Source organism: Athene noctua, chromosome 1 (genome assembly GCF_965140245.1).
Source record: "Athene noctua chromosome 1, bAthNoc1.hap1.1, whole genome shotgun sequence".
Lineage (NCBI taxonomy): Eukaryota > Metazoa > Chordata > Aves > Strigiformes > Strigidae > Athene > Athene noctua.
In genome coordinates, this window is record NC_134037.1 from 81,774,729 (window position 1) to 81,791,386 (window position 16,658).

At 35.3% G+C, this 16,658-nt stretch overlaps 1 protein-coding gene across 1 annotated transcript in view; it reads right to left on the reverse strand.

Moving 5' to 3' along the window:
• The window catches only part of WDR27 (WD repeat domain 27), a 122,926-nt gene that overhangs the window by 44,609 nt on the left and 61,659 nt on the right, over nt 1-16,658 (reverse strand). Inside the window, exon 23 of the mRNA XM_074925102.1 lies at nt 7,779-7,877. Coding sequence (XP_074781203.1) covers nt 7,779-7,877 — 99 coding nt within the window. The remainder of the gene's footprint in view (nt 1-7,778; nt 7,878-16,658) is intronic.

A 16,658-nucleotide genomic window follows, 5' to 3' on the forward strand; every position in this document is an offset into this window, starting at 1 on the left:
TATCTCTTTCCAGTCCACAAGGGACCTCCGCCCTCCCTGTTGAGATACCTGGTAAACACAAGTCACATTGAACAGCTGAGTAACCAATCGTTTTGTATCACCCCTTTCAACTTAGCAGTGCCATACAATAAAATATCTACACTTGTAAGAAGTACAGGAAAGATTTTATGACAAATGTTCTATGAATTGAGAAGCTTGCCACTGCAAGCATATTTATCTAAAATCATGTGGTGTACAGCTGTTTTTTGTTGGCAACACACTTAGAAAGGCTGGAGCATCCCATGATTAAACTGAATTATATTGTCCTTTCTAGCTTACAGAAGGCTTTTTCTTTCTTTTTTAAAATGTCATCCTTCTTCAGAGTTTTCATACGTACCTACAAGAATTTTTTTGGTATAAACAAATTTTTCCACTAAACAACATCAACTCCTATATTAATTGGCACACAGCATTTCTGGGTTTTGTTAGAAACTGCAAAAGAAATGTTCTTCCTGATATAAGCAGAGACACACATGTGCAGTGAGGAACTGATTCTGAATTCTCAGGGATTAGTACAAACTCAGTAAGACTATCTGCTGTGTCACACTAATAGATTCTCCACAGGCTTGACCACCCTCATAACAGGAGTGTGGCACAACCCCAGACCTCTACATTCTTTTCCATCAAAGCAGTTTTTAAAAAGGGCTAAGACTTGCAAACATAACCAGTGACTTAAAGGCTGTAGCCAAACTAGGCACTTTAAGAAACCAAGTCCAATTTGAGAGTCTCCCAAAGGTAGGTAAAGCTGAAGCCCCACTTTTCCCCTTTTTTTAGACTAGGACTAAATTTAGGATAAATGACAAACTGTACTTCTGTGCTTTGCTGAATTTCTAAATTAATTTAACTGTTGAAAGGTGAATGGTTACACAAGTCTCTAACTTTGAAGACTATCTCAGATTATTAACAAGTCCTGGGCCTGTAAACTACACAGCTGCACTGTTTTACATTAAAAAAGCACCGTCTCACATAAAAAAACCCAAAGTTCTCACTCATTGCCACAATGATTCATTTGTTCAACAGCACTCAGGGTGCTGTTACCTTTTCCAGAGATCTTTTTACCTCAGCATCTGGTCCAATGAATCCAACTTCTCATAAGTCTTAGAGTCTTATAAAAATAAGAAAGAGCACATGTCTTGGACAACTTTACATGAATGTCTTGGTACCATTTACAGGTTGATCAACCTGGAACAGCCTTTATCCCATAAGGGTTAAGATAAATTGTATTAACTGCCATCCCAATTTTTTTTACAATTAATACCATGATAATAAATCTGTATATTTGAGGATAAAAGAAGAGGGATATTGAACATGATGGTGAATGAAAATAAAATTTTAATAAAATTTAGTCAGGCTGCTATTTCAGTAAATTGGATAGAAAAATTAAACTGGTATGTTCATTAAATTTAAGAGATATCCACTCCAAATCCTTATTCAATTCACTGAGATTACAGAGATGAGAGTACACAGATTTAGCAAGCAGTTGAAGGAGAAGACAAGAAGAGAAATACATTCAACTTCAGAAAGCATGTATACGAGGTCAGCAGCAGGCTTTTTTTCTTTTCAATGCAGCTGTCTTCTCTGGCTGGATGAGGGTAAAGGAAATAACTTCTCACCCGACACAAACTGCAGTACAGTCTTTGGCAAAGACAGTCTTCATACAAAGCCTGCATTACTGCACACTACTGCTCATAAAGAAAACTGATGAAATTTCTTCCTCAGCAGCTTAAAGTAGTACGTAGAAAGAGGACAGGTTTGTGAAATGAGTGAAAAGTTAAAGACTTGATATTAAGACACATGAGAACACGCTGGAAAAACATTAAATAGTCTTTCTGTTTCACAGTCTTTTCTGATTTGTCACCCAATTGTAATCATACTCTGTGTCAGAAGGTTCTCAGCCAAGCCAGTTGACTCACTGCATATAAAGCCCCAGTTCATCAAAAGAATGAAGTAAAATGTGCTAGCTTAAACCACTGCAGTTACAAACATGGTTTTTCTAACATCTACAATGACGTATGAGTACAAACTTTAAGATAGCAGAACAACATAGTAGATGCTGAAGGTCTCTACAGTAGAAAGGCCTATGGTAAAAAAGACCTCTGCTGTAGAACAAGTAGGTTTGGGAATTCTTGTATTCAAGAATAATTAAAAACTTGGTAATCCATTTCTGACCAAAAACCCTATCTCTTTTCTTGTCCTTTACCAATAATTCCTAAATAGGACATTAATGCATTTAGAGAATTCCATTTTATAAGCAAATTAACTGTAATTGTTTATCATGCATAGTAAAGGCATATTTAGTTCAGCTCAGGATAATTGTGAATTTTCTAAAATTCCAGGAAAGTGCCTCTTGTGAGATGAATAGTAACCTATTTACAAAGCCTATTCCTTCTGAAGCTCATTAAAATCCAAAAGAAAAGTCTTCAGATTTTTACCAGGTGTCCTTTTCCACAAATATGCTTACATCCCTAGTGTCAGTGTCTCGCTTTCTGAGGCTGCAGTAAACTAATTCTAGCCTTTATAGATTTGGATGTTTTTATTATCTCAGACAGCAAGAGGATCTCTGTCCATTGGTTGCTACTGAGTTGCCAGATTTTAATTTAAGTGAGCTGTCCACCCTGAAAATAAACGTCCTGATCGCTTTCCTCAGACCTCCTTCTCAAGCCTTTACGGTGCTGCTTCCTCACTGCTTTCTTGTTCATTATGAGAGCACTCACACTCCCAGATACACTCCCTCTGAAGATTTTTAGACACAACTACAGCTTCTTCTTAGATGTCCAAGCTAGCTTACTTTCCATCTTCTGCTTCTATTTCTTTCATGAGTATAAAGGTTGTTCCATCCAAGGGCCATAATAAACAAGACAAAGGATTCTACCAAATAATTTTTCAACAAATGTCTATAGAAAACTTTTTAAAACCTGGTGTTTGAAAGTTACTCTAGTCTTACAGCAGAATTCAAAAACTGAAAATACATTTCAGAAAAGCAAAAGAAAAAATAGAATTTTTATAATTTGATGGCATTTTCTAGGCTTTGCATTTGATCTTGGAATGGAAGATCAGAAAAGCTGACAGCTGGTTGCTTATTCTTCTCAGAGATAAAATTACAGGAGAAAGAAAAAAAATTACCAAATTCCATTTACATCTAATTTTGATGTATTTGTGAATTATGACAGGGAGTAATTGGAATTGACTGGGCCAAACAGTAGAGTCAAAAGAACCATGTGAAAGAGTTTACCTGACTTCAGTGAGATCATATTAGAGGTCAAACTGATCACAGGTTTAAATCCCCATGATTTAGTCTGTGACAAGATAGTCCTAAGTCCTGAGGAAGAATAACAAACTGGAAAAAATGTGCCCTACATAGGAACAAGACAAGACTAATTCAATAATAAAGCCAAACCTCAGCAAACTAAAGTCTGAAAACGAATTTTCCATATCACTACAAAAGCTACCTCCATTGTGGAAAATTTTATGATTAAGTGAACCATCAATGGTGAACCAATATTGCAAAAGAATGGTGTTTTCATAACAGTTGTTCTAAAGTGAAATCTCCAGATGTGACCACCAGGAAAAGTATACTTTGTTAGTAGCTAGTAAAAGATGATACCTCATATTTCCAGACACATCCAAAACCACCTGTAGCCAATTCCAACTAAAGTGGTGGGTTTAGTGCTGAATATATTACTATCTGAGAGACCCACAAGCAAATGTCCTTACTGGGAACATTAAATATGTCTCCCTTCAAGCAGATCAGCAGAAAAATCAATATGAAATTTTCAGTGTTCCCATGCAAATCTAGCTGTGAAAGAGATTTCCAGATCTCTATTATTCATTTACCTTTCTCCTATTATCTAACCTAAGCACATATTTTAATGTTATTTGAAATATATTTTATATTTGAAATATAGCTGTACTACTGAACATAAAATCAGACTTACAAATTAATGCAAAAAAAATATTCTATCGAGTACCAATTTTAATTAATACTTTCTACACATGTAAATTAGATATTTTACTGATAGGCCACTAGTTGAATTTATGTGGTAATCAAAAGATGATAATGTTTTCCACATAGCAATTTTAAATTGTCATGCCTTCAGTGACAAGAGATTTCTGAAGAATGTGCACTATCAAAAAATCAGAGAATAATCATCCAACATCAACACTGAAATCAGACCAGGTTGCTGAGGACTTTTTCCATTACAGCCGAGTTTTGCTTTCTGTTTTTTTTTCCCTTGAAGTTATCTCTCAGTTTATCAGTTGGGTGGTCACTTCAAACTGTCATATATTTAATTTCTTTAAAACTATAGACAAAGAGAATGGAACAGATTTACTATATTTCATCCAATGCAAATTATATTTTTGATTATTTTTCATCAAACGCCCTACATATTAACTTATTTGGCATGTGTTTAAATACCTGTATGTTTCAGACAGGTAGCTTTCTGAGGACTTCAGGAAATCATGTCTTTCAACCTTCTACTCAAAATAAGGTCAGCGCTGAACTCAGATCGGGTTGCTCAGGGCTTGTTCTATTAAAGTGTAATTTGAGGTGGGGTTCTTTTCTCTCTCTCTCAGCTACCTATCAATATATCAGTAGGGTGGTAGCAATACATACTGATTTCAAAGTCATGAATCTGTCAGGAAAAAATAACTTCCAGTATAGTATACTGGCTCAGAGCTTGGTGCTGTTTTCTTGTTCCATGCTTTTTTTTTTTTTTAAGCAACCTCCAATGAGAACAGTAATATGCTAGAGTGTACTTGGATAGTTTTGCCACACATTGTTCACTCAGATTGTACAAAGATGAAACCAACACTCAACCACACAAAAGCCACCAAAAACCTGCAGATTACAGTAGTGTCCCCATTTGCTTTTATTCTTCTTCAAAGACATTTCAAAGAGAGATGATTTATTCTTCCCATATTTGGAAGATAAAACTCCCATCCTATTTTAACTTAGGTTGACTCAATGCATTATAGTTCATAGTTATTATATTTAAACACTATAATATCCCTTAACGTATGTTCCTTAAAATAGATGGAAATCAATATTTTTGGTAGGATAAACACTTTTCCCTATGTAAGTTTCCCTACATAATGAATGAAAACCAGGAAGTGACAATGAAAAGCTAAAACTGAAAAATCATCTTGAAAATAAATCTAAGATAAATGCAAAGCTTCTATCTTATTTCCCTTCTCCAACTTCCATAGCAACCATCTTATAAATCATTCCAGAGTACCATATGATGAAAGGAACAATGCCCCCCCATCAGTAAAAAAAATCACTATTATACTCATCCAGGTTTTTTCCCTCCTTTCTGGAAGAACATTTATGCAAGTGAGAGTTATAATAATGGTTGGAACAAACTACCTCATGGACAGGTGCTGGGCAAGCAACCACTGAGTTGGACTGCTGCCAGTACACCTCACTCTTGGCTGGATCTTTCCACAGCAGAAATCTTAGCCATGATGTTTGAATTTCACTCCTCAGCCACTTCCCCTTTTTCACCCTTTACTCCTTCCCCTGCCAGTGTTTCCCTTTGAATGCAATGAGGCTTTGTGCAGAACCTAATATCATTCTTAATTATATTCATTCAAACTTTAATGAAACAAGAATAGTGTCAATTTTAAATCTAGTCAATTTTAAAACTAGTGGTAGAAGTAGGTATAAAAATCTTCCAGTGTTGGAAATTCTGGCAGCCTAAATCAAAGTCTTTCTTTCAAGGCATGGCATTATTCTTTTCTGATTCATCTGTGGTTTTCTTCTTTTCTACTCTACAAGCTTACCGTTGCATTTCTTAGCTTCTTGTCCTAGTGCCTTCTTCTAGTGCCTTTGAATGTAACTTCATGTTAATCCTATATTGGAAAGCCCAGGTGATTTTTTTATTTATTTTTTTTTTTTGATTCTGCATTTTGTCCAAAATACCTATTTAGAAATCATTTCAGAGTGCTTATTATACAGAATTATTTGGTTAACAGAATTACATTCCATTTGTAATCCTTCAAAGGAGCAGTTTCTGCACATTCCTGGCTTTTTAGTAAAGTGCTCATGATAATATCAGCTTCAAAATCTTCTCCCGGAACTATATCTATGGGGAAATTTGTCAGCTGGTTCAAAACCACAGGTCTTGCTTCTCAGGAAAGAGCTCATCAAGAAGAAGGTTTCTAGTCCTTGAACTTAATATTTGGCTCTTAACCATAATACTAAATTGACTGTGTGATGTTTTCATAAAGTTCAGTATTAAAGGCTTGGTGCCCCAAGGCACACTTTCAGAGTTAGACCAGTCTGGCTTGGATCCATAGCCAGTGTTTATTTTACATCATTTATGGATTCTGCACTCCTAATCAACAACTGATTTGTCTGAATTTAGTTACTTCAAAGTCTTGAGTCATAGTATTATTGCAAGTAAGTCTCTAGACTTATAACAGTTAAACTCTAAGAAGACATTTTCCACCAAAATGCATTCCAACAGCTGAACTATAGATCAGGATGCTGCAAGACTGCAGTCAGCTCTATTCTACAGTATATAACATCTTTTTTGCACAACTGTGTTCAGTGCTAAACCTGAAACTAGTCTTTATCTGGGTGCAAAATTTAATAAGCTATACAATTTGATTGAATATAGCATTGCTGAATCCAAAGAGCAGAAATACATAATGTTCACCACGAGAGCACAATTAACAGTTTTTTAGTTCAAATAAAATATACACAAGGAATAAAACTTCCAGAAATTCTAAAATCACAGAAATGTTAGCGTCTTTATTTACAAATGGAAGGAGATATGTAAATGTGACAAGACTCCCACATGTAAAGAAATTATACTTACTCCATATATACTTTTTAATAGTAGCAAGTACAGCCAGTGTTGAGGAGGTAATGAAGTAAAGAGAAGATACTGTGTACTCTTTTATATATATAATGACTATTGTTGTCTCTTTAAAGTAAGGAGAAATGTAGAAAATAGAAAGTTTCAATGAAGTTTCAATACATGAAAACAAAGAAAGTAAGTCTGTAGGATTTAAAACGGTATACAAAGAATTCACGTGATAAATTTGCTGTAGGAAAGCTCTGGTTTCAAGATAAAAACTTAGAAAACAGACTCTTGTGTATATATTTCTGCATTATAATTAAACTATTACACTGAAATATAATGCTGTTAACACAGCATAGTATTAATGATCAGTAAAAAACCAGGAACTGTCATTGCCTAATGTCTAAATTCTTTGGAGTACTTTCCACCTATAGGCATATGAAAGGCTCAAAACACACCAGCAACCATTTTTCAAAACACTGTGTTAAAGCTATTTCACTATTTATTTGGACACAGCACATTTAAGAAAACAATTGCTTTTTAAATCTTTCAGGCCTTTGAGTAATTATGGCAGGCCTGAGCCCCTTGCCATTTCCCTGCCCCTTCTTATTTATCTCTTAAATTTCTCTGAATTAGTAATCTACTCAGATAATTTGAGGTGGATGTACATTTTCCCAACATTCAACAAGTTCACAATAGTTTCCATGCCAGAACTTTCCTCCGTAGGCAGTTAGTCAGAACATGTGTCTCCATAGCATGCAGCATTTTGCATGAGTTTATAACTGACACAATAACCACACTTCAGTTGGAACTAGATGAACAGCCTTACAGCTGCACAGCATATTGGCAGGTATATAAGAATAGTAAGAAGCAAGCTTACAATGAAGATTTTCTGTATATTCATTTCAAAAAGGAAAAAAAATTACTTACCTGTGGAGATGAGGGACTAAAAGCCACATTGATGACACATTCTGTGTGTCCCCCCAGTTTATGTGAAAAACTGCTTGAATGCATTTCATATATGTAAGCCTGAAAATCAATGAGATTATATTTTCACTTTAGAGAAATATATCACATTCTAGAAGCACTAAGTTATACTATAGGAAGACTAAAGATTCAGCCTACAGAGAAGTTAGAAAAATTTCATAATAGCTAAACAGATGTAAAAGCCATCAACAACTTAGAATTGATTTCTATAATTCAGGACAATTTAGCAAACGCTTAACTCAAATAAGGAAAAAATTATTTAGAAAGAGTAACGATATCTTTTCCCCTTAAATAACTAAACATTAGGTATATTTCAAGTAGGCAGGTAAAAACTGACCATTTTAAAATATATTTTTAATGGTGTTCTTCAGAATTTAAACCCTTTCTTCTAAGTAGTAATACGTAGAATCTAAAACCTTGGTTTCTAAATTTGAAAACTCTTACGTTTGTTGCTACATTAAATAAAATTTTTCATTTTCTACAGTCTTTGCAGTTTTAAATTGAACAGCATAGAATTCAATTAAAAAATCAATAATATGAAAAGTGATGCGGGTATCATAAATGAGAAAAAGCATCCTGCCTGCCTTTGCTTCTCAAAGGAAAAAGGGAAAAGTGCTTTCCAAGGAGTCAATGAAATTTAGTTGCAAAATAATTACATTGTTATTGGTACAGACTCAAATAATGAAAAAGTGCCAATGAAAAACTGCAGTATGAAACCAATCCAAAATTCAGTGAAATTCATAGACATACTAATACTATGGAAACTGTTGGACTATGACATTAAATTAGCATTATCTTACACAAACAAAAGAGAAAATGTTTTGAAGTAAAACCTATAGTATAGGTCCTCCACATAAAAAACACTTGTGAGAGTCATGTGCAGGCACATAGGATTGTATTAGACTATGCCTTGTCTAGTAAAAATAACAATTATTTGCAGGATACAGTCAGACAATATGCATACACAAGGCATATCAAAAGAGACTCATATGCAGAAAATATGCAGACTGATACATTATAAATAAAATGCATACCTCGAAAGAATGAATTGTAAAGCATGCAAAAAATAGTCAATGATAATAATTGAAACTTTACAGTTTCAATAAAAAATTAAAATGTTCCATTGTCTTTATGAAATCTCTTCAGTTAAGACTATAAACACGGAATTCGGAGCACAGCCTAACCTAAGCTAAACCAAACTGTGCATAGACGCTATTACAACAATGTATCACTCTGTGATTTAAGTTTTTAATTGGTAGTATCCTAAAATGAGTTTAATCATTCAGATCCAAGACAGCTGAGCTGTCCCTAGCAGACAGAAAACAGCTACAAAATATATGTTCCAAAAGACTGTGGACTCAACTGACAGTCTTCCCAATTTATGAAAAGATTCATGGACCAATGCAGGTCCTGAAAAACACTTAATGCCTCACTCAGAAAACATATCTTATCAGCCAACATTCTCTAGACCAAACCAGCACTGAAGAAATACTGGATAGTCCTCAGTGTCAAAAATTCCATTCATTGCCATATTCGCTGAGGGGCAAACTAAGAGGCCAACTGTAAATCTACTTAATTGATTTCAGTTTATATACCTCACATATTGTGGATTCAGTCCAGTATATAGAATTAAAACCATATAATGGCATAAATCAAGTACCTAAAACCAGACAAAAGCATAGGTATGCATTTTTAACCTCTGAATCTTTTGTAGCATTCCACAGAGATATAACCATACTAACTGGTAAAGTAGCAGCATCCCCAGTAATGTGTTTAAATCATTTCATCCTTCCTAAAAGGATACAGCAAACACTTCTTAACTAGAAATATTCTGCCTTAAAAAATAAGACCCTCCCTATTTTTTAAAACATCTCAGGAAACTGGTCATAATAACGAGTACTTGACTGCTAGTAATATAAAAGCAGCATTCTTTTTGTTGTTTTAAAACATATGGCCATACCACAGCTACTGTGATTTACACCACTTGGGACATGATCAGTTCACAAGGGAACGGGTAGGTAAGGGGAACCCACACAAGATAAAAGTGATATAATGACACAAGGGAAAGCATTCTGATGAGTCTGTAGACAAGAAATTATTTTCTTTGACGGAAAGTACAAGACCATGTATTAATAAATTCAGTCTGTACACAGGACTACTCAAAGTCTTGCTGTTTCAATACAGAAAAGCTGCAATTGCTGTTCAAAAATACAGTTAAACATAAGATTCCTCTTTATTGACATAAAAATATTAAGAGGTTGTGTTGATTATTTATTTCACATCCTAAACAGATTACAATATTGCCAAGTAGTCAGGCTTAAACAGAGAAGGTTTCAGACTTCTAACATAATAGTACCCTTCAAAATTTCCCTCATTTTATAGGGCCACATCAATCCTTTCTCATCCTTCCATACTGGATTTCCATTGCTCACTCTGATGACACTACCATGACTCAACTGGTATCAAAATTATTAGATGCTGACACCTGTGTGTTATCTCAGTACCTGTAGCATTGTGCTCTCTTCTTCATCGCCAAGCTTTGTCACACTGGCCCTACTGTCCAGACTTCCCACAAGACTTCCTTCTAAGAACAGAGTGCTAGCAATGACCTTTTTACTCCAGCAAGGATGAGGTGTAGAGACTGCAGTCAAACTTACTTCACCACCACCACCGTGCCAGAGCAGACTACAGCAGTCATGCTCACATAATTAACGGGAATCTGCAAGTCTCAAGAAAATGGGAGATGAGATGCTGTAGAAGTCCATATTCCAGGCAGACACCAGAAAGGAAAGTGAGTGAGAGAGAGCAAGAAGCATTACAAGCAGCACTGCAGTCTCCAGAACAGCATGCTCCATCGCTTCTAGCTGAAGAGAGTATTTGTGAAAACGGAGAAATCAGTCTTACCAAACAGCCCCCTCAAAATCCTGTGGACATCTTGTCAAAATGCTTCAACACTATTACAATGCTCAGTAATGCCCTGACACTTTTTATGTGTTTGTATCATGAAAGATTGAAATCCTGTTCCTCATAGCTATTGTACACATGTCCAACCCCTTTGGAACTGTGGGAATGACCAGAACAGTACAAATATGTCATGTTTCTTCACACACTATGGAACTTTGTTAGATATAAGAACTTAAACTGAATAGAACTGAATGGGGAAAATACTGGAGAATGACAACTCTAAAATTCAGGGGTTTGGTACATAGTATATAAGTCCTCTTGACTCCACACAGCTGACACATGGAGACCTAGTAAAAGAGATTTATGAAACTTCTATTGCAAGCAATTATTTCCCTTCACAAGCTAATTACTCTGCAAGTTTTTAGAATGCCTGCATCAGCCCTTCTGCATATACTAATACCAGTCTTTGGCAGAGAGGTATAGGCAGCAGACAGGACTATGGTTTCTATCACTCACCATCTTTTCTTTTTCTGGCCTCAAATTGCCTTACTGTCAGTTTTCTTTTCCTCTACAAGCCTACTCTCCTCATACCTTTCATGGAAGTGGGCACAAAGAGGCAAAGTCAAGGACAGCAACAGTCAAGAGAGTGAAATGCTTTGAATCACAGATCTACAATGTCTTCCAATAATTTCTGAGCCAGGAAGGAACATGGCTCCATGTTTTAACCAAGAGAATATACCATGGAGAGACATGGTTAGTGAAGCTGAAAATTTTCCATCATAATCTAGTGGCTTAAAGAATTTTGCCAAACTTATCCAATAAAAATTAATTTTCCATTCCAGGTTCTCTATTTTGAGGAGGAACATATTCATTTTTGGCTTAATCTCTATGTCCCCACTCCTCTCTGGGTAATAGATGTGATAATATTTCACTGTTTTTTGAAGACAAATCCCATGTCTGTGAAACCCAGGTATTCTAGTAATTTTTGCTCTTCCACACAGTTCCTAAATCAACCATTTGGCTCATACTTTTCTTTCAAAAAATGCTATGAAGCAGTTGTGCAGCTTCAGTAGAATCTAGCAAGTGAAAAGCATTCAAACTTTTACCTCCCACCTTGCAAGAAATGGTTCTAAACCCTGAGGTAGTGGTTACGCTGGGATGAAGTGCTCTTGTGAATCGTCACATTGTGTAACAAGATTCACCAGGTCAGAGAAAAGTAATAACAGACAAGTACAGATAGAAGCCCACCTGTAGTTAACCACTGAAGCATTCACCATCATGGGAAAGACCTTTACTTTGATTTTTATTATGAGACTTCTTTCATATTGAACAGCTGCTAAACAAAATACACAGAACATGGCTGAGAACACAACCTTCCCACTGCACTTCATTTCTACAGTTCTAACAGAACTAGTGTAAGCTTCTGTCTGATACTGTATTTCTAGCCCTATAAATGTTAAATATTTAGGTGTGGTGGCTCTGTTTCAACAGAAAAAGCTGCGGAGACCCTGACTGCATCCCAGATTTTATTATGTTGTGACAGCTATCATCTTCTCTTCCAGTAACTGTGCTTTTAAGGAAATTAATAGCAAATACTTTAAATCAGAATATTTTTTACATGTAACACAATAAAATATGATTAAAAGAAAAACATCACCATAAAAAAGTGTATAAAATGAGCTTCTGTTCAAGTAACTCTAGTCACAGATATTTAAGATAGCCAGTGGTAATCTAAATTCTGAGAATAAAAGTTAACTTGGTGCAAGACTGAAAATAAACTTTTCAGTAAATTTATTTTTAACTTCAGTAGAAAAAAAAAAAAAAAGCCAAGTGAAAACAAACCCAAAGGAAATTGTATTTTAACAGAAATTACATTCAGGTATTCATAGAAAGTGGAATAACTCCAGTATAAACAATCTCCTACCATAGTCTGCCATCATTCTAGTTTTACTACATTTCTGATGTCATTCAAATTGTTTTTCTATTCTATACTTACTAGACTTTTTAGCATATTCTTCCCTACTGAAAAAAAAAAAGTTAGTGAATTATAAATTATACCATAATACTAGCCACAAAAGAAAAAAAAAAAAAAAAAAAAAAATTAATTCAATGACAGAGGAAGAACAGATTTTCAGCAAACCAAATGTAATAAAAAAGAAAGCAAAACAGTCTAGGAAGTACTCAGCAATACCCAAAATGCATATGTGCATATAATCTGTTACAGACTTTAGCCAAAGTCAATTCCTTTTTTTTATATTAAGACCAATTTCTTGTAATAAAAATACTGATTCAGTAGATATTGGTATTTCCTTTCCATTTCTGTCCAAGGGTCAGCCAAAAGTAAAAATCATTTACCTGTACCAATAGCTTCCAAAAAACTTTCCTGCACCCATAACCACATACTTACTTGTGTTTCCTTTCGCTTAAAGTTTGAAGAAAATTTGGAGTAGTCGGTTTTCATTAACCCACAGTGTGAGAGTGTATTTAGCACTTTCCATGTATATACAAGCTTGTGCTTTCTTCTTTAAATGTGTAACAAGAAACAGGGAAGAAGGGTGAAGGTTCCTCCTTGAGGGGAAGAATTTTTGTCCAAATGGAAAACTACTTAATTCTATTGCATTGGTGGAGTATACTAAATAAATTGACACTTTATCTGCAGAGTTTGACTATAAATTCTTTCCTCTGTTTTTTTATATTCTGTCTTCAAAGCAAACTTGTCCCCATCTGTTCCTGCTGCCCCCTAGACGAATCCATGCCCATATACATTTGAGTCAAATTACTTACACTCCTACTCCCTCCTGGGAAGGGAAAGAGAGGGAAGCAAGAAACTCTGAAAGCATAACAGAAAAATTCTCCTTCTTATCAGCTCTTGCACAGGGGCCAGAAAAGCAACACCAGTTTCAAGAAAAAACCTTTGTAACTGTCGTGGCTTTAAAGTGAAGCACATATTTTACAAAAAGATCACCAAAAAAAAAAGAACAGAAAACAACCCCACACTGGTATCTGAGATACCTAATTTGACCTTACGCAAATTTTTTTTTTCATAAGTTTTGCATGGATTGGCCAAAGTCATCCCTTTCCTGCAACTATTTTTTCTAGTATTTCAAATGAACTACAGAAGATGGAAGAGTTAAAACATCTTGATAAAAAAAAAAATAATAATCTTACTTACACTTTTAAGAAAGACATCTGGATTTATTAATAAGGCATTAGTCTCCATTTGCCTCCATTAGTCTCATCAAAGCGGATGCGCACTCCCACACTACATGATATAATTGGCTTGTACTCCACAATCCCTGTTTATGATGGGGCACATCTCCCACTGGACCATGTATTTTTCCTCAATCTCAAAATGAAAAAGCACCTGAACTACTTGTACTAAAATGAAAAATAACAATCACCCTGAAGCAGTCACCCAGAATGGAAACTTTCAGCCCAAAATGTTCTCAATTATAAGCAACTGAAAACAGAATTACAGTGGAAAGTGTTAGACTACCTTAACTATAGGCATCAGTGCCAAATCCACACATAATAAAATAGATTTCATAAGTATCCTAAGCACTGATTAACAGTCTTCAGTCCCAAGATATCTTATACCCTTGCCAAATGATAGCATAGAAATTTATTTAAGCATGTCACCAGAAGTTGAGTACAATATGCCCTCTCAGAGCCCCTTTCCCTTCTAACACCACTTATGGAGGTTGTCTTTCTGGTAGTCACAGGAAATTGCCCACTACAGTAAGATCCCAGTTTCCACCTGAGTTCCTTCAATATAACTACAAAAGGAGTAACAGTGAAAATTAATAATGCTCTTTATCATTAAAACAGTTAATGTTACCAAGATCAGCCATCTTTCAAGATGCAGGGTATACTTTTCAAATGCATCAGTATGCTGGCAGTGATAGCTAAAACACTTTCAATTTTCCTCACTAAAAAAAGATTACATACACAGATCTAAACAACATCTTAGATTTGCCTCTGTAAGCCACCCTTCTTAGAAGCTTCCACTTTATATTTTTCCTGATTTTAGTTTCTATTTAGTCAATTTCAAAGCTTCATATATATGACTGTTTTCATTTGTCTGCCTGTGGAATTTATATAGCACCAAACACTTCTGTATTTATAGGTTGCTTTTACTTTTATAACATACTTAGGTTTGGCAGAGTGCAGAATTATTACTTGAAGATTTTGTTCTAAGAAAATTTATGTCACCTCTCATTATGAAGCATCATGGTTGGATCACACTCACTCTGGAAATGGGTCTTTTCTGACTGATGCTAAGACTGTCTTCTGTATCAATTGTACCAATAACTGCATTCCCTGTTTGTGTACCAGTGTTGACTGTTCAACAGAAATACTGCAAGATTCAGATGATGCGGAGGATCCTCATTCAGATGTTTAGGCATAACAGGGTAACTCATTAGCTTTACAAAGGATTACCCCATTTTAATAAGTTTGCAATCACGATGTAATTAACTAGTACGATTATAGAATATGTAACGATGATACACAAAATTCAACTGCTGTCAGAGTTGCAGACTAAGAGGTGTACGTATAGAAAATACAAGCCCTGTGGGTATAAATCTATACAGATCCACTTTTAGCAGCATACTGAAGCATGCATTCCAAAATAACACTTGAGTATTTGTATCTACTTTGACTTCATGTTTTGCCTACATTTGAATACAGGGAATTTTCTATAATATTATTTTTCTTTAGCAAAAAGGCTAATTTCTCATACTTCCACTCAGCTCTCAAAAGTACTACCAAACTTAAAGGTTAACACAGTAACACACTGCAGCCTCATAAAATTCAGTTTGACGGGCCACTAGAAAAAAGGTGTTCTCTAGGTAAATAAGCACACAATTATAGCCAGCAGAAAATCCTCCACCACTCTCAACTGCCAGTCTATTTTTATGATGGTCAGGTCTGAGGTGTAGAGGCATAGATAAAGCAATAATCTGAACCGACCAAGAAGCAAACAAGAGCAGCTAGTGTCTTCATGCTCACAGAATTCCACAGTTCAGAAAGTAATTCACCAAGGTTAAGATTTTTAATCATCCTCAAAGATATACCCAGACGACAGCAAAGTAATAGCGCACTGTAAAGTCATGACTGTAATAAGAAAGCAATATTTATATTCCCTCCTAGCATTATAGGCCTAAAAGCCAACCACACGATCAAATAATCCAAGTAAGTGAGGTTCAAGAGTAACACCAAGTTGTGTTCTTTGAAATTGGATAGATTTTCTCCAGCAATAGATGGCAGAGAGGTAGTTGCAGTCTCTGTCATTCATTCTCTGCCATGGATTTCCTTCTACCAAGCAAACATTACTAATGCTATTTTCTCAGGATGTTTTCTCTTAAAGACTACCTTGATTAAACAATATGGACATGTAAAGTAAAACTTGAGAATATAGAACTGGAATACCAAAGACACTGAAAACCAAAATATCCCAGTCCCTACCACTGCTTCATATTCTGGTCTGCAAGCCCTCTGGTATGAAGCGTAGACCAGGACAATCAATACTAGACAACACCTCTATCAGATATTTCTAAAAGTAATTTTCCAGTAAAGAAAATATCTTCCTATTTTTCCAAACGCAGTATTAAAGTCAACACCACAGCATACTCTCTTGTATCAAAAATACCTAATTTAAACATCAGTGATACCTCCAAGATACACTCCCAAGAGATAATGAACGAAACATTTTGAACTACTAGCAAGTCCTGTCTCCTCTATTTGCATACATCCATACCAGACATACCATTTTACATAATACCATCTTTCTCAACCCCCTGCCTCTTCCCTCACCTGTAGTCTTTTGTCTTCCAAACATTAGTACCTAAAAAGTTCTAGTGAAATTGTGGTCTCAGAGGGAGAAAACCAACCACATAATTTTATCGCTCACATATTGGG